General features: G+C 35.6%; 1 protein-coding gene across 3 annotated transcripts in view; it reads left to right on the top strand.

The window, feature by feature from the left end:
• insyn1 (inhibitory synaptic factor 1) overlaps nt 1-25,863 on the top strand; it is a 122,309-nt gene that overhangs the window by 24,236 nt on the left and 72,210 nt on the right. The window contains exon 1 of one of the 3 annotated variants that reach the window (XM_079824660.1): nt 22,118-22,221. The exons of the other annotated variants lie outside the window; for them this stretch is intronic. Coding sequence (XP_079680786.1) covers nt 22,150-22,221 — 72 coding nt within the window. The 5' untranslated portion in view covers nt 22,118-22,149. Of the gene's footprint in view, nt 1-22,117; nt 22,222-25,863 lie in introns of those variants that run through there. 3 annotated transcript variants of the gene reach the window in all.

The following is a 25,863-nucleotide window of genomic DNA, read 5'->3' as shown; positions in this document are numbered from 1 at the left end:
AAAGTAATTCTTTACATTACAATATTACTGTCTCAGAATTGTAATGCGTTAAATTACTCCTTTATTACTTTTGAGTTACTTTCACCAAAATAACTATAGAAGTAGAACTTAACTTATTGCAATCTATTATGTCTTTCTCTAACACATACATCGTCTTATCTTTCTATTGCTCTTCCATGACAATAATGTTCAGTTTACATGCAACACATTTCTACAAAAATAAATCTACTCTATAAATACAAATGAGTAAGTACAAATATATACAAATAAGTACTGATGCTGTCAACCCATTCTCACTCCCACGGCGTCAAAATCTGAAGTTTTTGGCTAAGTAAGAAGTTCGTTTAGTAAGTTTTGAAACATTTTGACAGTGTCAGCTTCTATTTCGTGCACAAAACACTTAATGATGAACCAAGATCTTTTATTCTGTGCTGTTTTCTGTTGATGCGTGAACAAAACTTCACTAAACGTTTTTTGTAGCACCTGCCATAAACTTTGTGCTTTATCTCGTCTGATATAAAACAGTCTCAGCTTTCAAATTCAAGCAATGAATGTGTGTTTGTGGTTCCAGCGGGACATGAAATGATATGCTCTTCCGCTTTACTACTTACAGCACTAAATAAACATGACTGAACATCAGAAGGTGTTGAAGAAATTAACTTTATAGATGCATGTCACATATTCATTTTTACATCTATGTATTTCAATAACAAATTGGAGTAGAAGCATAATATATTATTCTAAAGTTGAGGTATAAACTGCCTTATGTGCAATTTAAATGCTTATAAATGTAAATAAAGTATAGCTATATTATATAAGTTTGATTATTTAATCGGATATTAACTTTTTCCTCGCCAGCGTTTTGGATTATTTTCACAAAGGTTTCATGGAATACTAATGCTGCTCAGGGTTGATATATACAGTATATAGCAAACATGATTTTATGAATATTTATAGACTACTTTTACATTTTAGAGCGTCTAACCCACTTCTCAACAATATAAAACACGTAACAGGCAAATACAAGTACAGTCACAGGTATTTATTTGCAAAAACTGACCAAAAACTGTATAAAAGTATGAACTCATGTTGCATTCCAAGTCTTCTGAAGTCATACGATAACTTCATGTGAAGAACAGAGTTGATTTTAATCGCTGAAATGAAGATCCCGTCGCTCCCTGACACACACACACACACACACACACACTCATATCTCATTCAAAAGATACGCCCGACGCTTTAGCATGACATTTCACTTTGAAATAGTTTTGAGCAAATGAATTGCATTCCCGCTGAAAAACTAATTTTGAGCAAAAGTGTTGACTATAAATAGTATTGAGCGCCTTCTTATCAAACCCGCCACAGATCAACCTCTCCTCCATTTTGCTTGGGAACTAATGTGGTCGGAGCCAAAGTTTACAGGACTCGTTCTCTGGAATCCTCTCAAGCGGAGCACTTCTGCATTCCGATTGGCTGCAGCCGAACCGCGTCATAGCTCATTACCATATAGTTGACCTGATTTCAACTCTCCTCAACAGCCAAATCGACCAAGACGCACCGCGCAGCTCTCGCCGGTGTGAACGCACAGTTAGCGTCTTCATTGTGACATGGAAGTCACATGACCATGCTTCAGATTGTGACGCCTTGGGAGTGAGAATGGGTTGAGAATGTGTGCTGCAATTCAACAAACATTCCATGGCATAAATATTTATGGATATATAAGATGTCTGACAGATTTTGATCACTGAATGGATCATTTTGCAGTGTTGGGAGTAACGCGTTACTGTAATTCCACTACTTTTAGCGGTAACGCCGAAGTAACTAAATATTTTTCAATTAATCATATATCAATTAATGCAATTACAATTACTGAAATTTAAATGATTTCGTTACTCATGTCACTTTCTTTTGTGAAAAATGAACAGAGGTGGACAAAGTATACAACTCCATTACTTGAGTAAAAGTAAAAGGACTATTGGTCAAATATTACTCCATTACAAGTGAAAGTTGTAAAGATATTTCAGAAGTACTTGCTTTTAAAAGTACTTAAGTATCAAAAGTAAAAGTAAACATATTATTTTATTATTGTTGCAGTGTTGTATGAATGCACGCTGTTCCATCATGGTGGTTTAAACCAGTCATGCTCCATCCGACATGCTAGCATACCTTAAACTCATTTAAATACTTGCTTAAAAGTTACAAAGCTCTTATCGAAGTCAAAATCATACTAGAAAAGAAAGGTTTCTACATTGTGTTTATTTGACAGGATTATGTAAAAAAACATTTCTGAAAGGACTTCAGTCAACATTTATTAGCCCAACAACGTTTTTGCATGCTAACTAACATCATTGTCGAACGTTACCTATGCGTTAGCGCTGTATCCACAAGGCTATGGCAACTTGGCGAGTAAATCTATAAAAATCATTTGACCAACCATATTTCATACCAGTTTTCATTTTGACAACAAATTTTGATTTAGTTTTAGTCATAGTCTTTTGACTATATAACATTTTAGGCATCTGAATTGTTTTAGTTTTAGTCTAGTTTTAATTGACTATAATAAGATTTTAGTTTAGTAGATTCAATAGACTAAAATTCAGTACTTGTGGTCTGGCGTCTGAGAGGCAGCTTTCTATGTGCACTTTCGTGTCGTTGCAATTTTTTAGAGTTATCCACGTCTGCTCTTCTGAATTTTAACTTTTAAGTATGACTATGGTTGCGCGCACTATGTCTGGGAAATGCCGCCTTCAATTTTGCCATCAATTGATTAGTGTTCAAAAAATACTTGGAAATCATTGAACTTCATGTGATCCTACAAGAGTGATTACTGATAGGCTGTCTGCAAAAACAAAAAAAAACAAATTACGTTTTAAAGAAGAAAACAAATCATCCACTGACTTCCAAAGCAGCTACGACGTTCTACTTCGGGGACCTTGATATAAATGTAGTGGAGTAAAAAGTACGATATTTGTCTTTCAAATGTAGTGAAGTAAAAGTCATACGTTTCCAGAAAAAATACTACTCAAGGAAAGTACAGATACTCAAAAAGTGTACTTAAGTACAGTACTCAAGTAAATGTACTTAGTTACTGTCCACCTCTGAAAATGAACGCTTGCAGACAAGAAGCTCAGATCTAGGCCCTAGCCTGGCCTGTGTTTTTTTTTTCTTTCTTTCTTTTTTATCCTCCATATTACACACTGTTGCTGCCATTAAAATAGTTAGTTTTGTTTTTAATGTCAAAGTAGTTATATTTTGTTTTATTTCTTTATTAAGTTATAATTTAGAAAAATGTTTGGAGCATTTTTTGTTTGTTAAATTAAAGTTTTTTGTTTTTCAAAGTGACGAACAAGCGCTTTAGCATCTCAAATCAACACTTGTCTTGCCTAGAATAAAATCCATAGATATTAAACACATCAAGCATCACAATGTTAGTTTAAACTACTATCCCCACCACCACCACCACCACCACAGTAAAAAGGCATTTTTTATAAGTTGAGGTTAGGCGTAGTTGCTTGCAAACGAAACGGGCTACACAATCTAAAAAAATAAAAATAAAAACATGCATGTTGTCTTTCCTCACACCTCTCCGCAAAAACGAATATAATCCGATCTTCCATTCCCTCGTTATATGCACATTTAACGGAGTTCACATCAACGAAAGCAAAAGATATGAGCTGCATTTTATGTATCAGTTAAAAGATCAAAGACCGCAATATGAGAAAGAGCGAACTAAGCACTGCTAAGATCATTTAGTCTCATTCGTTTTAATGAAGATGATTGTGTTTTTGAGCATAGAAGACTTACTTTCAGCTTCACTTGCAGCAGTTTGCGTGTTGTCTTGCTTTACTCGTTTGCGGCGACACACCTTCTGAATTGGTTGTTTGAGTGATCGGATTTAAATCTGTCTCGAAAAAATCTCAGAATTTACCACTACTTTGCATTACTGCTTGATTTGAAGGCCTTTTGCCCTGTTGATCACAATAAATAGGTCTAAAAATTTTGTTTATTGTGTTTGACTGGTCAGTACTGTTTATATTTACATTTAAAAAGCAGACATAAAAGTAACTTAAAAGTTACTTTCCCTACTAACTAATTACTTTTGGGATCCAGTAATTGGCAAAGTAATTAAATTAATTTTAAAAGAAGCAACTAGTAACTGTAACTAATGACTAATTTTCAGTAACTTGCCCAACACTGGTGAAGGCTCACACAATGTAAAGAGTTTCACTGAGAATCAACTCATCAGTTTTGATCATGTGCATTTAGTCATTGTGCAAATTGTAGACAGTTGTACTCTTTTGCACACGTGCCAAAACAAATGCAATTTGCTTAAATCAATAAGGAATTCTAATCTGATGTGAAAAAGAAACTAATTGTTCAGGGATCTGAACTTATCTTATCTCAATCGAGAATTGAGCCAAAGCGATTGAGAAAAACACGATGCTTTGTGAACTTAAAAAAAATGCATCATCACGCATTACAACAAAACAAAAAGCATGACTTGCTTCAACCAGAACATGATTCTGTGCCGCGAACACACTCTCTCCTATGGAGAATTATGCATCGCTTACATTAAATGAATTAAAGTCTGCCTTAATAAGCTTTGATGTATGTGCCACAACATTATCTCTCCCGATTGCTATGTAAATTACAGAACGTCTCGCTACTTAACATATCAGTCCAAAGACATCAACGTCTCGCTGTGTGGAAACTAAAGCAGCTCTCGTTTTACTGCAGATGTGGTCTAGAAATGTCAGTAATGCCTATTGTCTGAGGTTTCTTTTTCTCCCATTTTTCCTTTGTTTCAAGAAATATGCACACACTCCAGCCTCATTAGTGGCTTGTGATTGCTGGCGTATTGATCGGTTCCGAACGCCGCTTCTGTTTACGCTCCTGACAAACCGGTGCAGCGTTCCCGCTGATGTTTCGTTTGCTCGTCCTGTTTCTCAGAGCTGGAGGCTTTAGTGTTCTGCTCATATTTCAGCCGTAGTTTGTAAAGCAGATGCGATGAGAAACCATCAGCTCACGGAAGGAACACTGAGTTCCCGCTCAACGCCTCTGAAACGGAGATCTGATCCGTGTCTTCTGCTCTTCCCAGATTCCTTGTAGAAATCTTATGAAACGTCATTGTCAGTATGGACTGAAAATCTTGTTTTTCGTTTTCTCCTGATTTAAAGTCACTGTTTTTGGCTAAGTAAGAAGTTAGTTTAGTTCGTTTGGCCAAGTTAAGAAAAGTTTTGAAACATTTTGACAGCGTCAGGGTCTATTTCGTGCACAACACATTTAATGATTCCTCGTTCTGAACCAAATTTCATAATTTGTAGTTATGGATGCAGGAAATCTCCCAATTTACTAAAATGGGATCCATAACGAGTCTGGATAGATGCACTTTTATGATGGATAGATGCACTTTTATGATGGATAGATGCACTTTTATGATGGACAGATGCACTTTTATGATGGATGGATGCACATTTATGATGGATGGATGCACATTTATGATGGATATATGCACATTTATGATGGATGGATGCACATTTATGATGGATATATGCACATTTATGATGGATGGATGCACTTTTATGATGGAGAGATGCACTTTTATGATGATAGATGCACATTTATGATGGATAGATTTACTTTTATGATGGATAGATGCACTTTTATGATGTATGGATGCACTTTTATGATGGATAGATGCACTTTTATGATGGATGGATGCACTTTTATGATGATAGTTGCACATTTATGATGGATAGATTTACTTTTATGATGGATAGATGCACTTTTATGATGTATGGATGCACTTTTATGATGGATAGATGCACTTTTATGATGATAGATGCACATTTATGATGGATAGATTTACTTTTATGATGGATAGATGCACTTTTATGATGTATGGATGCACTTTTATGATGGATAGATGCACTTTTATGATGGATAGATTTACTTTTATGATGGATAGATGCACCTTTATGATGGACAGATGCACTTTTATGATGGATGGATACACTTTTATGATGGATAGATGCACTTTTATGATGTATGGATGCACTTTTATGATGGATAGATGCACTTTTATGATGGATGGTTGCACTTTTATGATGATAGATGCACATTTATGATGGATAGATTTACTTTTATGATGGATAGATGCACTTTTATGATGTATGGATGCACTTTTATGATGGATAGATGCACTTTTATGATGGATAGATTTACTTTTATGATGGATAGATGCACCTTTATGATGGACAGATGCACTTTTATGATGGATGGATACACTTTTATGATGGATAGATGCACTTTTATGATGATATATGCACCTTTATGATGGACAGATGCACTTTTATGATGGATAGATGCACTTTTATGATGGACAGAGGCACTTTTATAATGGATAGATGCACTTTTATGATGGACAGATGCACTTTTAGGATGCATAGATGCACTTTTATGATGATTAGATGCACTTTTATGATGGATAGATGCACCTTTATGATGGACAGATGCACTTTTATGATGGATGGATGCACTTGTATGATGTATAGATTCACTTTTATGATGCATAGATGCACTTTTATGATGGATAGATGCACTTTTATGATGATTAGATGCACTTTTATGATGGATAGATGCACCTTTATGATGGATGGATGCACTTTTATGATGGATAGATGCACTTTTATGATGGATAGATGCACTTTTATGATGGATGGATGCACTTTTATGATGGATAGATGCACTTTTATGATGCATGGATGAACTTTTATTATGGATGGGTGCACTTTTTTGATGTATAGATGCACTTTTATGATGGATAGATGCTCTTTTATGATGGATAGATGCACTTTTATGATGGATAGATGCACCTTTATGATGGATGGATGCACTTTTATGATGGATAGATGCACTTTTATGATGGATAGATGCACTTTTATGTTGGATGGATGCACTTTTATGATGGATGGATGCACTTTTATGATGTATAGATGCTCTTTTATGATGGACAGATGCACTTTTATGATGGATAGATGCACTTTTATGATGGATAGATGCTCTTTTATGATGGATAGATGCACTTTTATGATGGATAGATGCACTTTTATGATGGATGGATGCACTTTTATGATGGATAGATGCACTTTTATGATGCATGGATGAACTTTTATTATGGATGGGTGCACTTTTTTGATGTATAGATGCACTTTTATGATGGATAGATGCTCTTTTATGATGGATAGATGCACTTTTATGATGGATAGATGCTCTTTTATAATGTATAGATGCTCTTTTATGATGTATAGATGCACTTTTATGATGGATAGATGCACTTTTATGTTGGATGGATGCACTTTTATGATGGATGGATGCACTTTTATGATGTATAGATATAGATGCTCTTTTATGATGGACAGATGCACTTTTATGATGGATAGATGCACTTTTATGTTGGATGGATGCACTTTTATGATGGATAGATGCACTTTTATGTTGGATGGATGCACTTTTATGATGGATAGATGCACTTTTATGATGTATAGATGCATTTTTATGATGGACAGATGCACTTTTATGATGGATAGATGCACTTTTATGTTGGATGGATGCACTTTTATGATGGATAGATGCACTTTTATGATGGACAGATGCACTTTTATGATGGATAGATGCACTTTTATGATGGATAGATGCACTTTTATGATGGATAGATGCACTTTTATGATGGACAGATGCACTTTTATGATGGATAGATGCACTTTTATGTTGGATGGATGCACTTTTATGATGGATAGATGCACTTTTATGATGGACAGATGCACTTTTATGATGTATAGATGCTCTTTTATGATGGACAGATGCACTTTTATGATGGATAGATGCACTTTTATGTTGGATGGATGCACTTTTATGATGGATAGATGCACTTTTATGATGTATAGATGCATTTTTATGATGGACAGATGCACTTTTATGATGATAGATGCACTTTTATGTTGGATGGATGCACTTTTATGATGGACAGATGCACTTTTATGATGGATAGATACACTTTTATGTTGGATGGATGCACTTTTATGATGGATAGATGCACTTTTATGATGGATAGATGCACTTTTATGTTGGATGGATGCACTTTTATGATGGATAGATGCACTTTTATGATGGATAGATGCACTTTTATGATGGACAGATGCACTTTTATGATGGATAGATGCACTTTTATGATGGATGGATGCACTTTTATGATGGATAGATGCACTTTTATGTTGGATGGATGCACTTTTATGATGGATAGATGCACTTTTATGATGGATAGATGCACTTTTATGATGGACAGATGCACTTTTATGATGGATAGATGCTCTTTTATGATGGATAGATGCTCTTTTATGATGGATAGATGCACTTTTATGATAGCCAAACATTGTTTCTTTAATTTCAGAAGTTTACTCATTAACTTTGCCAGCCCTAAAAAGGATTTAACACAACTAATATACAGAAGCAAAAATGTAGTTAATCAGTAATTAGATTACACATCTCCTCCAGGAAATCCTAATTTGTCCAGATGGCTGCGGGAAATCTCCTGATTTACTAAAATGGGATCCATAACGAGTCTGCCTGAGAAAGTCTTTCACACAGTGCTTTACCTTGACATAAACTGGCCCTCCTGAACACCGCGGCTGTGTTATGGATGTGTCTCCAGCACTTTTCTGCACCAGCACTAATTGATGCCTCCGGCTGAGGAAAACAAAATGTGTCTCTCTCTCTGACAGCTCAGTAAGAGGAGACTCGTGCTCTTAAAGATGCTCCTGCGGGGACTTTCACACGGACAGATGATTTAGCCCGACCGGACAGGCCGGGGACAGGAAGGCTCAGGAGAAACACTCACTAAATTAAACGGATGAAGTATAATGGCCTTGTTTACTGTAATTGTATGAGAGCTAATACATGTTCCCTGTATAAGAATAGCAAGACAGCAGACTGTAAAAACACCAAATTACCAGCTTCCCAGTGTGTTAGCAATATGGGGTTGGATTTATGGCTGAACTGTTAACTAAAGACATTGTTTAACACAAAAATATTTACTACTGTTTATTTGTGTATTAACATTATATTATGTGTGTATGCATACACCGAAAACCCGAAAAAGTTGGGCTCACTTAAAAAAATTTGAGGTAATCCGTTCTGATGTTCCCAGTTTTAAATAAGCAGAACTATCAAGTTTTGAGTTTGCAGTACTCATGCATGTTAATCGCTCATAACTTGAAGTATTGAGTTAGCGAACTCATGGGCGTCATTAGGCAGTTTTTAGTGGAGATATGTATTAGAGATATGTAGCTAAACTAAAGATTTCATATTTGACAGCTGCTTCTTTAAGTCATAAATGTTAAACAAATGAAAAAAATATTCAGGCAAATTAATAAACTTTTGTCTAATTTTGCCATTTTAAATTGAAAACAGGCCCAAGTAATGTGATTGATAATGTAATTAATAAACAAGAAATATTAACAAAGCTGTTTTCTACAGATTGGGCATAAGATTAATAATGAATGTGCACATATTGTAAATTAATATAATTCCATTTGTAGCCTTTAGTCAATTAAAAAAGCTCAGCTTTTTTTTCAGCCTGTATTGGGCATAAGATTAGTAATGAATGTGAGCATATTGAGAATTAATTTCATAAATTGAGTTACACAGCTTTCCTAGCATTCAGTAAATAAATGTGTCTACGAAAATGATTCATAAAAAATATAAATATCAGTTAACCATATGTTTACTTCACTGATGAAAATGGAAAAAACAATATTAGTCATATCTGCCCACTGACATGGTTTTCAAGCTGTTGTTATCTAATTTTTTGGGCTTCAGAACATCTTAAAATGCACATATGATAGAAATCAAACTTTTCTCAGGAGAGCATGTCCCCGAACTTCATAATCCTTCCTATATTCCTGGGTATGATTAAGGGATGTACAGTATGGTAATGCAGAATAAGGCATTCATATTTGCTTTATAAGTGTAAATAATAATAAACAGCAAATGTCCGAATATGCATGCTAATAAGCTACTAGTTAATATTGAGAATTGGACCCTAAACTAAAGTGTTACCATTTTTTTTATACCCTAAAATGAAAATCCTAGAATCGCCCCTGAGCTAACTCATACATTTTGATAGCAATTAACATAAAATATTTAGTTAATTCACTTTTTTTATTTTGAGTTCATGCAAATCAAATTAGATATTTACTCCACGGTAAACCCTAATAAGTTGTCAGAAGTCAAACAAAGTTGAATGATATATTTTTTTAAGATAAGAAATATTTTGCTAGCTATATCAAACTAATTCAGAAAGTGGCCACATGTTAAAAATAGCACTTACTGACTGAGTACAGCAGCTTAAAACATGTAATGTACCCGCTCTCAAACTCTCCAAAAACCCACATTAACAGAGACTCTTCCACATTAGCATAACAAAACATGAATCATATCATTAATCTTGCACAAAAACATTAAATAGCACTTAATTTTGGCATTTACTCTCCCTTTTCGAGTGCCGTGGGCAAAGCATTCTGGGAAATAAAAAATCCCAGCCCAGTTTCAGTTAAACTTCAGTTAGTCTAAATGAAAGGAAATGAGTTCATACGACTCAAAACAAAGCAGTTCAGTTTACTTGAAATATGTCAGTGCCAGTGTTGGGGAAACGCATTACAAGTAACTTGAGTTACGTAATAATATTACTTTTTCCAAGTAACTAGTAAAGTAACGCATTAATTTTCAAATTTACAACAAAATATCTGAATTACTTTTTCAAAAAAGTAATGCAAGTTACTTTTTCACATTCATTTGAGTGACAGCTCTCCTGCCCCCATGTTGAGAAAAATAAGTGCAGAGGCGTGTGTGTAAACATGATGGTTATTGTAGTTCTAGACTAAATATGAGCATTTATTTATCTCACTTGCACAATAAAGATTCTGTCCTCCTCAAAATGAGTAAAATCTGGAAAATGCAAAATCAGAGTACTATGCAAACCTCCAAAAATTAAATGTAAAAAAATTGTTTTATGCATAATCTACCTTTATATTTGATTTACCAATGTCTTGCTGCTGAACTTTGATGATGAAAATTACTAGATTGTTTGTTTTTATTGGTAAAACTCTTTTCTCCTGCATCTATTCTCCATTATCCAGAGCTGCGCCCTCTACTGTTCATGTGGGAATCTGCATCTTTACCTCAGCCAGGGGCTTATTATTTACATTTTGGTATGAAGAGGTCTTTACCGTTGCACAAAAATATAACTTTTTTGTTATAAAAAAAAAACAAGCCCATCCCAGGTGAGAAAAAGTAATGCAAAAGTAACGTAACACATTACTTTTCTTAAAAAGTAACTCAATTAGTTACTTTTTAAGGGAGTAACGCAATATTGTAATGCATTCCTTTTCAAAGTAACTTTCCCCAACTCTGGTCAGTGCTGTGAACTCAAAAGAAAACAGTTCATTTAACTGAAGAAATATGTTTAATTTAAGTTTGTCCGACTCAAACCAATCAGTATTTTGAGCGTTGGGGTTTACAGAGTAAAAAGACATGGACATCTTGGATGACATCGGGTGAGTAAAATATCAGCAAAAGTTTAGTTAAAAGTGAACTAATCCTTCAATGTTCACTGAAGATGAGTGTGAATCCCAATTCGTTTTTACGGTAAAAGAGTGCGTGCGTGGTAAGATATAAGTAGCTAAACATTTCATATTTAACGACTGATATTGTTGATATAGTTGACAAGATATGCGTAACGACTCATTAACATATAGTGATGCAAACAACTTGTTTTATGTAATTTCGCCATTTTGAATTGAAATGTAAAGGGTGTCATTCATAACTGAATGTGACGAGACAAGAATGTTTTTTATAATATAATTTGCAAAAGTTTTAAATGGGTAAACACTTCACAGCTATAGTCAGACCTAGTACTTCTTTTACCGTTCTTATTTGTTCCCTTTTATTCCCTTTAATGATTTAGTAATGGCTTTGATTTGTGCATTTTCCTGTCAGATGCACGTTTTGCATTGTATAGTAAAACCTGTATCTGTAGTTTGCCTGATTTTGCCTAATCATTCTGTCAGATAAATACCTGAACCAAGTCAACAAGTTTTCATTATAGTGTCACATTTCATATTTTTCTCACACGTATAAATTAGTTTAATGCAGATGGCATTATACGAGGAAGGAGGCTCTCATATCTCCGCTGTCTCTGGGAATAAAAGCCCCAAAATTGTAATAAAACAATCATATGTGGCCACACACATCCATTTGTCATTGTTGGCCAACCACAGGAGCTGATGGGCTCCTGGAGCGCAGCGACACCTCACCACTAATGCTGCAAGATTTGATTGACAGGTGGCAATATCGGCCAGCAGCGTCCTCAAGGTTGCTTTGACTTTGAGTTTATGCTGTTGTGGTGATATTTGTTTAGCAATGGCAGGCGGGAAGATTGAGGTGTCGCTGTAGGGAACTGCGTCTGTGTGATGCAATAACTCGTGCAATTAGGTAAACACAGCGCCATGCACAAGCGATCCCTATCATTTTAAAACCAAAACCTGTCTCCGACTTTAATGAATATGTATGGCTTGTGCACTTCCACACCGAAAGTGGAATTCCTGCCACGAAACAATGTTGTTTATCCGTTACGGATGTGTCGTCGCACCCAGAGAAAGCATTTTTTGAGCGACAGTCAGACTTGTCACGCAATCTATAGCTTTTTTTAAATAACAAGAGTTTTTCACACACATAAAACAAGCTAAGCAAATCAATATGAGCTGCTGTTCCATTCACAAAGAAGCTCTTTTATGGAAACCTTGGGCAAGCACAGGCTATAGTATTGATCTTTGACTGAACAACACTGCTGAATAACCTTGAGCGGGGGAAAAATAAACTTTCTAGGGATGCCGAGAGCTGCTCAACGATCTCTGTTGTTAAAAACATTACGTTACTTTGGATCCCGCTGAACCTTTTGTTAAAGAACGCAACTGGAGTTCCTGTCTGAAATCTGACAATACGAGAATTGTAATGGGAGCCAATTAAAGTGTGTTCAAGCCTGGCCTGCAAACGGTAAACAGGCTCCAATACACTCTTAGAAAAACGGTCCCATATAGATATTCTTGCCAAAAAGGTTCTATACAAGGTGAAATTTCTTAAATGATTGCATAGTACTTTGATGTTTAATGGGTAATTTCATTTTTTTCTAGCAATAAAGTCTACGACAGTGATTTTCCACCTTTTGGACTCCCCCATTGTCCATAACAATATTCAAAGTCCACATATTCAAAAAAATTGAGGCCCCCAAACGGTCACAATCACAATTTTTTTGTGTGATTTACTGGAAAATAGGGCCGGGCGTTATGACCAAAATATTGGCAAGGTAAAATGTTTCATATCAGTCGATATTGATAGTTATCATAATAAATGTCAAATCTTTATATCTTTCAAATTAAAGATATATTTAAAGCGGATTTTTACTCCTAGGTGAAAGTAACCAGATCACTAATTGTGGTTTACTACTCTTTATTGTCAGAACATGACAGACATTTCACGTTTTTGAATTCTTCACACTTTTCCAGTCATATTTCCGTAACATATTTCCCGCACAAAATGAGTCATTAGTCGTTATTCTCTATTTAAAAAACCTACAAATTTTGATATGTTGGAATCTGGCAAAATGAAGTCGATAGAGTCAGCAAAGTCAATTTTGAGAAAAATCAAGTTTTCTGAAGGTTCCCAAACAAAATCACAGTAACCCTAAAACCCACAAGTTACATACTCTTTAGTGTCTTGTTTTGGGCATAAGAAAGATTTTTTCATCAAATCCTTTTATCATTTATCATAGCCTGGTCTGTCTTGAGTATGCTGGTCAAATTATTTCAAATTATTTCAAGTTTTCTGTGATCAATTAGTCAGCCTGTCCTAAACCCAACATGGGTGCCATTGTTGCAGGACATCCAGATTTTGTGATAAATAAATATATATATTAATCTTTTTTTTTCAGAAAAAAATGCAAAACAACTGCTAATATTAATTGTGAACATTGTCTTAAGAAAATTTAATTATTTGTTGCTCATGCTGTTATTTACCACATTTTGAAAGGTATGTAAAATAGGCTATAGCAGACCATATTCATGACATGGATCATGTCCAGATGCCGCCCACATGATGATGACGACTGGACGCAAGTGTGTCATGTACAGTTCTTTACTGCGCTCGCATAATGGCAATGTGAAACCAAACCGAAACTAACCAAATGTATGAAATGTATCAAAACATGAACTTTGATTCGGACCTTGGTGTGGACTTACAGGTGTGAAAACGCCCTAAGTTGAAATCCAATGTCATCCAAGTTGATTATACATTTAAGGAACTTGTTTTTACACATTGTCATAACTACAAAAATGACCATTGAGTTATAAGACTTTTCCCCTAAAAGGTTCTAAGCACCCGACTGAACCCTTTAAAGGGATAGTTCACCCAAAACGAAATGTTTATGTGTATCTGCTGACCCTCAGGGCATCCGAGATGTAGGTGTGTTTGTTTCTTCAGTCGAACACAAATGAAGATTTTTAACAGTGTTGTCAATGATGTCAATGGGGATATTTTAGAGTATGAGAGCAATGAGAGTAAAAACACACAGACATACGAATCTTTATTAAACCTGCAGCTCGTGGCGACACATTGATGTCTTAAGACACAAAACCGAACAGTATTTATGTTATTTTTTTTACCACTTATCAGACGAATGTCATCTAGTATTCTCAGCGCCATAACTTCCGGCGAATAAGGTCAAAATACTGATGTGATCGTAGATATATATACGTAGATGCCTCATTCGACCGATCCGCAGGCACTAATGGGCATCTATGTATATATCTATGATCATGCCGGTATTTTGACCTTATTCACTGGAAGTGATGGCGCGGCTGATGCAGAGCCATAGAAAAAAATGAAATACATTTTTAAATATGGATATTTTTCTTACACAAACGCATCGATTCGCTTCAGAAGGCCTTTATTAACACCCCGGAGCCGCGTGGAGCAGTTATATGATGGACAGATGCACTTTTATGGACTTCAAAAACAGAGCAACTGCTATTAAAATGCTTGGATTAGCCTGAACATTTTTAATATAACTCGTCTGAAAGAAGAATGTCATACACACCTCGGATGACTTAAGGGAGAGTAAATCATGGGCTAATTTTCATTTTTGGATGAACTATCCCTTTAAGGTTTCATATAGAACCTTTGACTGACATCTCGTGCTCACGTGAGGAAACGAGAAGTGTGAAGGGTTACTCTGGGCAGTGTTTTCTGACAGCCGTCGTGCTGTTCCTCGGCCAGGGTTTTAGCACTGCTATAAAGGGCAGCGAGGCGAGCGGCTCCTACTGAGTGAATTTGTTTTTCGTCTGCTGGCCGCAAACCTCCGGCAGCCAACTGTAAAATGATCAATGCCAGCTCAGCCAATATGTGAGACACAGCCGTTGGACGTGGACCATGCTGAGTCTGAGCCCATGCTTTTTTATATTTAACATTTTTAATGCGCTTTCATTGCGTTTGCCGTGAAACGCTTTAATCCGTGTGGCTTTCTGCATTGTGACTCCCTTTCATATTGTTTGTAATTCAAGGGAAGCCAGTTTGGTTCCTCTCAGCGGTTCGCTTGAAGAGACAAACATTCGGGGATGGAAAAATAGGGGGGAAATAAAATACTCGGCAAAGAAAGAAGGCTTCAGCCCAAGGCATCATCTCAGTAAGAGGCATTAAGCTATTAAACACAGAGAAAGGTTTTAGAGAAATGGCACACAAATGCTTGAAAGGACAAGCCAAACATTTGTTTGGCAGCGTTTGTGAGATTGTCAGAATATCTGTCAGTAACGTCTCCCGCTCCAGGATGACTGACACAGTGCTGAGAAAAGGCCTAATGGGAAGCCGAGAGTTCAAAAGGAACAGATATGGTGGCCCGGGTAATGGGGCGTCTCTTTAAGAGCGGATGAAAGAGACCTGGCCACTGAGACGGCTGAATCACAGCGACTCAAACGTCTGACGGTGAACAGACGCTTCAACACCGCACACAGAGACGGGACACTGAGGATACGAACGCATGCTAGCGGAGACTCCAAACACTGGTTCACATCGATACAGCAGAAGCGAGTGTCGTCTCATTGAATGATTCACTCAACCGATTGACTCAAAATAATACTGTCACGATGTGTGAAGAAGATACTTAGACGACCTTTGAATCTACGAATATGCACAATAAACGGAAAAATAGCAAGGGTGACCACCATCACATTGACCTAAAATAAAGCTAGACAAAGAGGAACTAAAATCAAAGAGCTTCTACCATGAAATCAAACCTTCTACCCGTGAAAGTGCACTGGAACTGCAGTCAAACCCGTGACTTCCCACTCGTTCAGTGTTCATTTCGTTGACACTGAATCATTTCCGTCATAATTTTCGTCAACAACCTTTTTTCACTGACGAAAACGAGACGATAACTAAATAAAAACTAGTGTTGGATGACAAAAACTATGACGAAAACTTCGATAACAAATAAAAACGAGACGAAAATGTTAGGGAGGGTCGATTAGGGAAGAGATCCGGTCAGAACTGCGCACATTTGAGTTGAACAAATGAATCACTAACCTAGGAGACAAATATGTGGGGGAAATAAGAGAGCTAGAAGAGTGACCAGAAAACTCAGACATGAACTGGGGTCCGTTCTTCGTACCACGCTTATGTTTTGACAGATGCCAGATCTTCTAATATTGATAACTGATCTCTGGCTAATTTGGATCTTCAAACAAATTTGCGGATTGGATTAAAATATCTGGATTAAATTGTCCAACCCATTCTCACTCCCAAGGCGTCATAATCTGAAGGACGGTCAAGTGTCTTCCGCTTCACAATGAAGACGCTAAAGGCAGCCCTAGACGTGCAGCTACTCCATTGACTTCAGTTGTTTGCCCAATGCGACAGATCAAGATGCTTTTAAAAAATATATATTTTATGAATACTTTATAGGCTTCTTTTCTAACTGCTGGAAAACATACAGCCTATAGGCTCATGCATCACCAATCCAGCTCCAGAGCAATCACAATCAATGAATAACACATTTATGTCAGGCAATTGTTTATGAACTAATGCTGATGAATAATGACAATGTTTACTTTACGATGTTTATATAGTAATATGTTTTAGACGGTTGTAACAATGCATATTTGATCTCCTGAACTTTAATGAGCTCCTGCAACTGCAATAGTAAGGCGCAGACATTTCAAAATAAGAGTCAATGTGTATTTTAAGATTGTTTATAATTAAAAGTCATGCATTATATATTCGTTTTTGCTTACACAATAAACTGTATTTAACTTAATTCCAATTTAATTCATAGTTGGGAGGAAAGACCAGTATTTGACACATATTCAATAAAGTATCAGGGTTATAATAGTTCACTAAAACCATTAAAAAAAATCTCCATTACTTGAAATTAAATAAATGTTAACTGAAATAAAATAAAAAACACTTATTTGAAGCTTTAGCTTAACCTGATATGGCCTACTGACTAAAACAGAAATACACAGTTATAAAAACTATATAGATGTTTTTAAAAAACAAACAAAAAACTGAGTTGAGCTCTTTCGTGTATTTTTAATGTCAAAAACAAAATGTCAGTTCAAGTGACAGTCCGTTATGTGATGCTTAAATGCTTAATGTATTACAATTGAACTAAACTCATTCGATTTTAGTCGACTAAAACTAGACTAAAACTAAAAGCAATTCAGGTGACTAAAATATGACTAAAACTAAATCAAAATTTACTGTCAAAATTAACACTGAACCCGTGAACTCGTACTAGATCGATGGTGTCGGTAGAAATATTTAAAAAAAAAATCATAAAAACATCAAATAAAATAGTTTTCTGCAAACTCCACCTGATTCTTGTTCTACATGTTTTCAAGTAACACTGTGGTGATTTTCATATTTTACTGTTTCATTCTTTAATAATTATAGGTCAAAGTCATAGATTATTTACCTCGCTATTGACATATTTAAAAAAAATCATAAAATAAAATAGTTTTCTGCAAACTTCACCTGATTCTATTGACATATTTGAAGTGTTTATGAAACAAATATACAAATAACGTAAAATAAAAGGTATAACAGCTTTTCTTGCCATATGCGCCGTTCTTTCTCCTCTGTTTACCTCAAATAAGCAAGGAGTAAGCACTTGATAGAAATGATTGTAAATGAGCATAAGGTCCACCATGCTTTGTTTACATCTTTCTACAGGCAATGTGGCGTGACTTTGCCTGGAATGCTACAAAGTCATGAGTCGTGGTTTGAAGTTGTAACTTACGGGCTCAAAAACCTGCCTGGAACGCAGCATTACTAGAAACTGAGGAGCTAATTAATGAGACTCACCTGAAACCAGGACTCTAATTAATCACTAACCTAGGAGACAAATATGTGGGGGAAATAAGAGAGCTAGAAGAGTGACCAGAAAACTCAGACATGAACTGGGGTCCATTTTTCGTACATCGCTTGACACATCTCAGATGTTTTGACAGATGCCAGATCTTCTAATATTGATAACTGATCTCTGGCTAATTTGGATCTTCAAACAAATTTGCGGATTGGATTAAAATATCTGGATTAAATTGTCCAACCCATTCTCACTCCCAAGGCGTCATAATCTGAAGTGTCTTCCGCTTCACAATGAAGACGCTAAAGGTACTCCATTGACTTCAGTTGTTTGCCCAATGCGACAGATCAAGATGCTTTTTAAAAAAAAAATTGATTTTATGAATCTTTATAGGCTACTTTTATATTTTAGAGCAACTAACCTACCCTAAACCTACCCACTTCTGGGTACAATATAAAACAAGTACAAGTACAGTCACAGGTATTTAATGCAAGAACTGACCAACAACAGTATAAAAGTATGAACTCATGTTGCATTCCAAGTCTTCTGAAGTCATACGATATCTTTATGTGAAGAACAGAGTTGATCTTAATGCTTTAATCGCTGAAATGATGATCCGGCTCCGTGAACGCACACACACACTCAGTCATATCTCATTCAAAAGATACACTCGACTCTTTAGCATGACGCGATCGGTCAAAACATTGGTCATTTCACTATGAAATCTGATGTAACAGGCGACAATTTGTGAAATTTGATGTGTGCATGATCTTCGGCGGATGGACACGCTGATCGCTTTAGGGGATTTTCTTCACACAAATTAATCGTTTGGCCTCGGGACACTTGGAATATTTGTACTTTTTGAATAAATTGTGCATGATAAAAAGATTTGTACATTAGTTTGTATTTGTCCAAGCCACATCATCGTTTATTTTAAAATGGAGCTTTTAGGGCAATTTTGTGTTTGTACCTTGAATTTGATTATACTTTACTATATTATATTGTTTTATTTTAAAATAAAGGCCTATAAGTGACAGTGTTTCAGTCAACGTATCTTATCCAAATTTGAATCCAAAGACTGAAACACTGAGATGCAAACGAGGATTTGATTTGATCTTAATATATAAACGAGACGCCTTGTTGCATCATGAAAGAAATATCCTAGTGGATTCATCTTTGAACAAAGATTCCTTGCTCGTTCACGAACGATAAGTCCCTTTTTGTTCAGTCGGTCATGAGTGTCGAAATTCACAAGAATCGTTAAATTAGATTAGGGCTGGGCGATAAAATGATAACGTTATGTATCGCAATAGACACGTAAGACAGTTTTTTTGATTTTATAAGTGTGACCGTAGTCAGACCAATGTCGTCTGCAAATTATGCAAGACCCAACCAAGATTGGTAATACCACAAGCTTGTTTTAGCAGCCTTGTTTATACTTTTGTCTGGCCCCTAAACCCTCAATCACTATTCCCTACTGATACAGTTCACTTGAAGGAGTGAATGAAACAAGTGAGCGAGTTTGAGTGCACTCAATAACGTCCACTATGGTTTCGGACACCACTACAAATGGCTGTCCCTTCAAAAAAATGCCCTATTTAAGGGTATAGGGGGCGATTTCAGATTCAGCCTATGAAACTACATGCTGAGGTACTCTGCATCAGTGCCTTATGATAAAAAGCATCTAAACGGTAACAGTAACAAAGAAATAACCTTAATGTTAAGAGATAATTTTCTTGACTCTCTGTGGTCATTAAAAATCCCAGGATGTCCTTCGAAAAAGAGTAGGGGTGTAAAGGCCTTTGCACTCTGAGTCCGAAATTTTCGCATGCGTTTTTCTGTATTTGTGATCCGAAAACTTCGTCACGCACAGAGACCTTGCACACTGAGTCCGATGCGTGTTAATGAGTGCGTTACGGAAAAAACGCAAAACAACACAAAATGCCGTCTTCCACCTCCTTATCAAGGAGCTGCGGGATTATCCAGACCGATTCAAAGTTTACTTTAGAATGTCAGTGGCTCCGTTTGATGCTTTGCTAGCGATACCGGAGCCATATATTAAAAAGAAGACCACCAATTTCCGTGAATCAATTGATCCTGAACAGAGACTGGCAGTAGCCTATGTCTAAGGTATGGATCCGCACGTACACACACACACACACACACACACACACACACACACACACACACACACACACACACACACACACACACACACACACACAGGGTTTACAGGGACTTGGTGTGCTATAATTATAGCTGTGATATAATAATATTTGTCGTATTTTTGATACAATAATATTTGAATATATAATTGTAGGTATCTGAGGAGCACTGGCGATTCATTCACCAGCATTGCCAGCAGTTTTAGGTTGGGCATCGGCACTGTAGATGGGAAAACGGATGCGAAAAACGCAGAAAATCAAACCTGTTCCGATTTTTTTTTTTGACGGACATACGTTTCGGAGGCAGTGTGCAAGCGTGATTGACATAACGTGAGGTCGCATTTATTTTTTGAAGTGCGAAAATTTCGCAATGCGAGTGTGCAAAGGCCTTAACCCCGGCATCCTGGCCAAATTTGCCCATTGGCCCCTGTCCATCATGGCCTCCTAATTATCCCCATATATATATATATATATATATATATATATATATATATATATATATATATATATATATATATACGACTGGCTTCATCACTCCTCTCCTCTCCACCAATCAGCTAGTGTGTGGTGGGCGTTCTGGCGCAAAATGGCTGCCGTCGTATCATCCAGGTGATGCTGCACATTGGTGGTGGATGAAGAGATTCCCCCTTCTATGCAAAGCACTTTGAGTGCCTAGAAAAGCGCTATATAAATGTAACAAATTAATTGTTCAGTGGTCATTGTGATTTTAGACTTTATAATTTAATTATTTGAATGTCTTCCATGGCTGTGTTGATATTTCTGCCTTTATAACTCAGGAGATTATAATCAGGTTAAGTTTAAAATAAAAATGTTTAAATGTAAAATATTTTTCTCCTGGTCCTTATTTTAAATAGGTCAAAATATCAATAATTATCGATATCGACCGATATGAAACACTTATATCGTGATACAGTTTTCAGCCATATCGCCCAGCCCTAAATTACATGCATTTTCCGTTCTCCAACAATTTGCCAGTTTGCATTTGTTTGTTCACAAATGAAAGAAAGTGGTGGATTGGTTCAGTAGATCCAACCACAACCAATAAAACGCTCAGGCTGGTCTTGAGAGCAGGAAAATCCACAAAACTGAGAAAGACTTGGTTGAGAAAAAAAGATTTGCTCGTATTGTTCAAGCCACATGAGTGCTTTCTATAATCCAGGGCTCTTAGGGCAACTTTCTGTGTGTGGTTTGAATAACCAAAACACAAATCCAGCGCTTGTTGTTTCCTTATGTACACTGCACTTCCTGTAAACCTTCAACCTCCAAAGCGTGGCGTGTAGTAACTGCAGTGTGTCAAATAAACTAGGACACCTCCACCATCTTTTCAACAGATTAACTGTGCCCTAGTTTGTGCTGTGTGCAGCGGCTGACGGGAACATTGAGTTTTGGGGCTGTAATTTAGTGTGTGTGTGTGTGTGTGTGTGTGTGTGTGTGTGTGTGTGTGTGTTTGCAGGACGCGCTAGCATCTGTCCGTGCCATGTGAGGACGTTACTGATGCGTCCTCTGTGTATGAGGGAGACAAATGATGGTGGTCTGGAAAGAGAGGGAGGGTTTATCCACTTTCAGGTCACCTTACAAATTGCAAATAGTCTGATCCAGTGAATCCGAATCCTCCGTCCTCACTGATGTGTGTTTATAGTTTGACTGGAGGATCGGTCATCTCACACACAAATCTTCATCACAGGGTTAGTTAAGATACGAGCACTGGGTTTAGTGTCAGAATGGGTCAAGATATATAGTTTCTCTTTTAAAAGAACATTTGCTTTATTCCATTGGGAAGGAGATCGGGGCTATCCGGACTGAAGATGTAAATAAACCAACTAATAACACCAAGATGAAAATGATTGTTTCAATATGGGCAAAAACGTTTATACTTGTTTGAGGTTTTTATTTTATTTTATTTTATTTTATTTTATTTTATTTTATTTTATTTTATTTTATTTTATTTTATTTTATTTTATTATTTTATTTTATTTTATTTTATTTTATTTTATTTTATTTTATTTTCTTTTATTTATTTTATTTTATTTTATTTTATTTATTTTATTTTATTTTATTTTATTTTATTTTATTTTATTTAATTTTATTTTATTTTATTTTATTTTATTTTATTTTATTTTATTTATTTTATTTTATTTTATTTTATTTTATTTTATTTATTTTATTTTATTTATTTTATTTTATTTTATTTTATTTTATTTTATTTTATTTTATTTTATTTTATTTTATTTTATTTTATTTTATTTTATTTTATTATTTTATTTTATTTATTTATTACTTTTAATTAAAAAAATATATATTTTATTTTATGTTTTGTTTTTTAATTTATTTTTAGTTGAATTTAATTGAATTTTATGATTTTTTATTTATTTATTTAATTTATTTTTTTGTTTTGTTTTATATTTATTTATATATTTATTTATATGTATTTAATTATTTAGTTATTTGGACTAAAAAGGCCAAATACTTGTTTGAGTATTTAATTTAATTTAATTTAAAATTCACAGAAACAGCCATGAGAGACTTTTTGTTCAGTTAAAATATTAATTTTATTTCATTATTGTAGTTAGTTACGTTTTTTGAAAAATCTGTTATTTTATTATTTTATTTGTATTTATTTTATTTTATTTTATTTTATTTTATTTTATTTTATTTTATTTTATTTTATTTTATTTTATTTTATTTTATTTTATTTTATTTTATTTTATTTTATTTTATTATTTTATTTTTTATTTATTTATTCATTTATTTTATTTTATTATTTTATTTTATTTTATTTTATTTTACTTTACTTTACTTTACTTTACTTTACTTTACTTTACTTTACTTTATTTTATTTTATTTTATTTTATTTTATTTTATTTATTTATTTTATTTTATTTTATTTTATTTTATTTTATTTTATTTTATTTTATTTTATTTTATTTTATTTTATTTTATTTTATTTTATTTTATTTTTATTTTATTTTATTTTAATTTTTATTTTATTTGATTATTTTAACTCTTCAGTAGATGTGTCTCTTATGATCACTAGCCGACTAAACGTTCAGACAAACTAGTCGAGGTTTAAAGTTCGTTCTGTCTATATAGTACAATTACTCGGGACATATATTAAAGATGCATGCCGCATTAATGGACATGTAAAAGGCAAAGGGGAGATGTAGAGCATGGGATGATAGGATGAAATATTCTGCAACATGGCATGTTTTGTTTATCCTATTGATTATTTTAATGCAGTTTAAGAGATTTGCATTTCAGAATGGTTGGATGGCTGATTTTGATTTGATTGCATAGGTGAAGTGTGTAATTACTGTGGCACGAAATTGCATCTCCATCCATTTAGCCATTGGTCGGACACATGAATAGCCCCGCCCCCAAACTCACGCCACTGGTTGAGCCAGTTCTTCTAACGCAGTTTTGAAATCCCCACAGTTTCACACATTTGAGGGATGAATCAGCCTACGAATGGCTATTTATAGTCGTCTCTGCATATTAATGCGGGATAAGAGAAGGTGTTTTTGCACAGAAAAAGAAAAAGCATCACCTTTAAACACTGAACTGGCCGATATCCGTGCTGATCTGACCGGTGTGTGTCTGGTGAGCAGCCAGTGTTCCAGTGCTAGCGGTGTGATGCTACTGGTCTTGTTTTCATTGGCTATATTTAGACTATGGCCTGCTCCTCTGCAGAATACTAATCAGGACACTGCAAAGCCTCAGCAAGGGTTGAGGTAGAGTCTCTCTGCTCAGTGAATCTCTAATGCTTCATCTGTCAAACAGTCTGACTGCGCTGGAACAGCCTTTTCCACAACACTCTGAATAACACTATTTGTTTCAATAACGTTTGATGGACATAGTTCTCCCCTCCTTTATTCACGTTCATCCTCCACCGTCTCTCTACATCCCTAATTCTCTGGCTGTCTTTACACCTCCATGTCTCTCTTATTCCTCTTCTCCGGTGGACGACTGTAGCAGATGTCCAATTGCAGAATTATTCACAGGCATAAAGACGAATGCACATGCACATCTGTCCCAGTATGCTGGCGGGTTCGAGCACAGCCATGCTTGATGTGTGTAGTAACGGATTAAATGGGCGAAGAAACGGTTTTTCAGTATCAGAACTGTGGCTTGTGGTCTGACACATTGTTGAAAACTTCACTTGTTTCATTACTGGATGAATCAGTGTTTTTGAGCGAATCTCTTGAGTGAATGATTCAATGACTCACTCATAAAGGCTTCACTTGATTCCTTACTGGATGAATCAGTTTTTTTGAACGAATCTCTTGAGTGAATGATTTAATGACTCACTCATAAAGGCTTCACTTGATTCATTACTGGATGAATCAGTGTTTTTGAACAAATCTTTTGAATGAATGATTCAATGACTCACTCATAAAGACTTCACTTGTTTCATTACTGGATGAATAAGTGTTTTTGAACAAATCTTTTGAATGAATGATTCAATGACTCACTCATAAAGACTTCACTTGTTTCATTACTGGATGAATCAGTGTTTTTGAACGAATCTCTTGAGTGAATGATTCAATGACTCACTCATAAAGACTTCACTTGTTCCATTACTGGATGAATCAGTGTTTTTGAACAAATCTCTTGAGTGAATGATTCAATGACTCACTCATAAAGAACTCAATTGTTCCATTACTGAATGAATCAGTTGAATCCCAGTTAGCAGGAAGGATTGCACCGTTCTCAAGAGTAAACGGTGACAGTGGTAGGCCATATCAGCCCTCTAGTAAGGCAGGTGACAATGCTTAAGCATCAAGGTACTACTAGCCTAGCTGGCTATCAGGTTAAATAGGGGTAAATACACTCTCCTGAAGGTCGGCTGTCAATTGTAGGCCTCAGTAGGCCTCTTGAACAAGGCGCATTATCAGTTGGAAGGCCTCAAACAGGCCTCACTGGAGGTATGTACCGATGTGCGCATCAGGACAGCTAGCCTGGAGGCTATCAGGTTGTAGGCCTCATCAGGCCTCCCCGAAGGCCCGCTGGTAGTTGTAAGGCCTTACTAGGCCTCCTTGAGGGTGAGCTCTCAGGTTGTGATCACTACCAGAGGCAGGTTGTAGGCCTCATCAGGCCTCCCTGAAAGGCCTGCTGTTAACTCTAAGACCTTACTAGGCTTTCCTGAGGGTGAGTTCCCAGATTGTGGTCACTCTCAGAGGCAGGTTGTAGGCCTCATCAGGCCTCCCTGAA

This window comes from Gobio gobio (genome assembly GCF_949357685.1).
Source record: "Gobio gobio genome assembly, chromosome: 9".
NCBI lineage: Eukaryota > Metazoa > Chordata > Actinopteri > Cypriniformes > Gobionidae > Gobio > Gobio gobio.
Note: the sequence above shows the minus strand (reverse complement) of the source record. Positions and strands in the feature narration are given on the sequence as shown.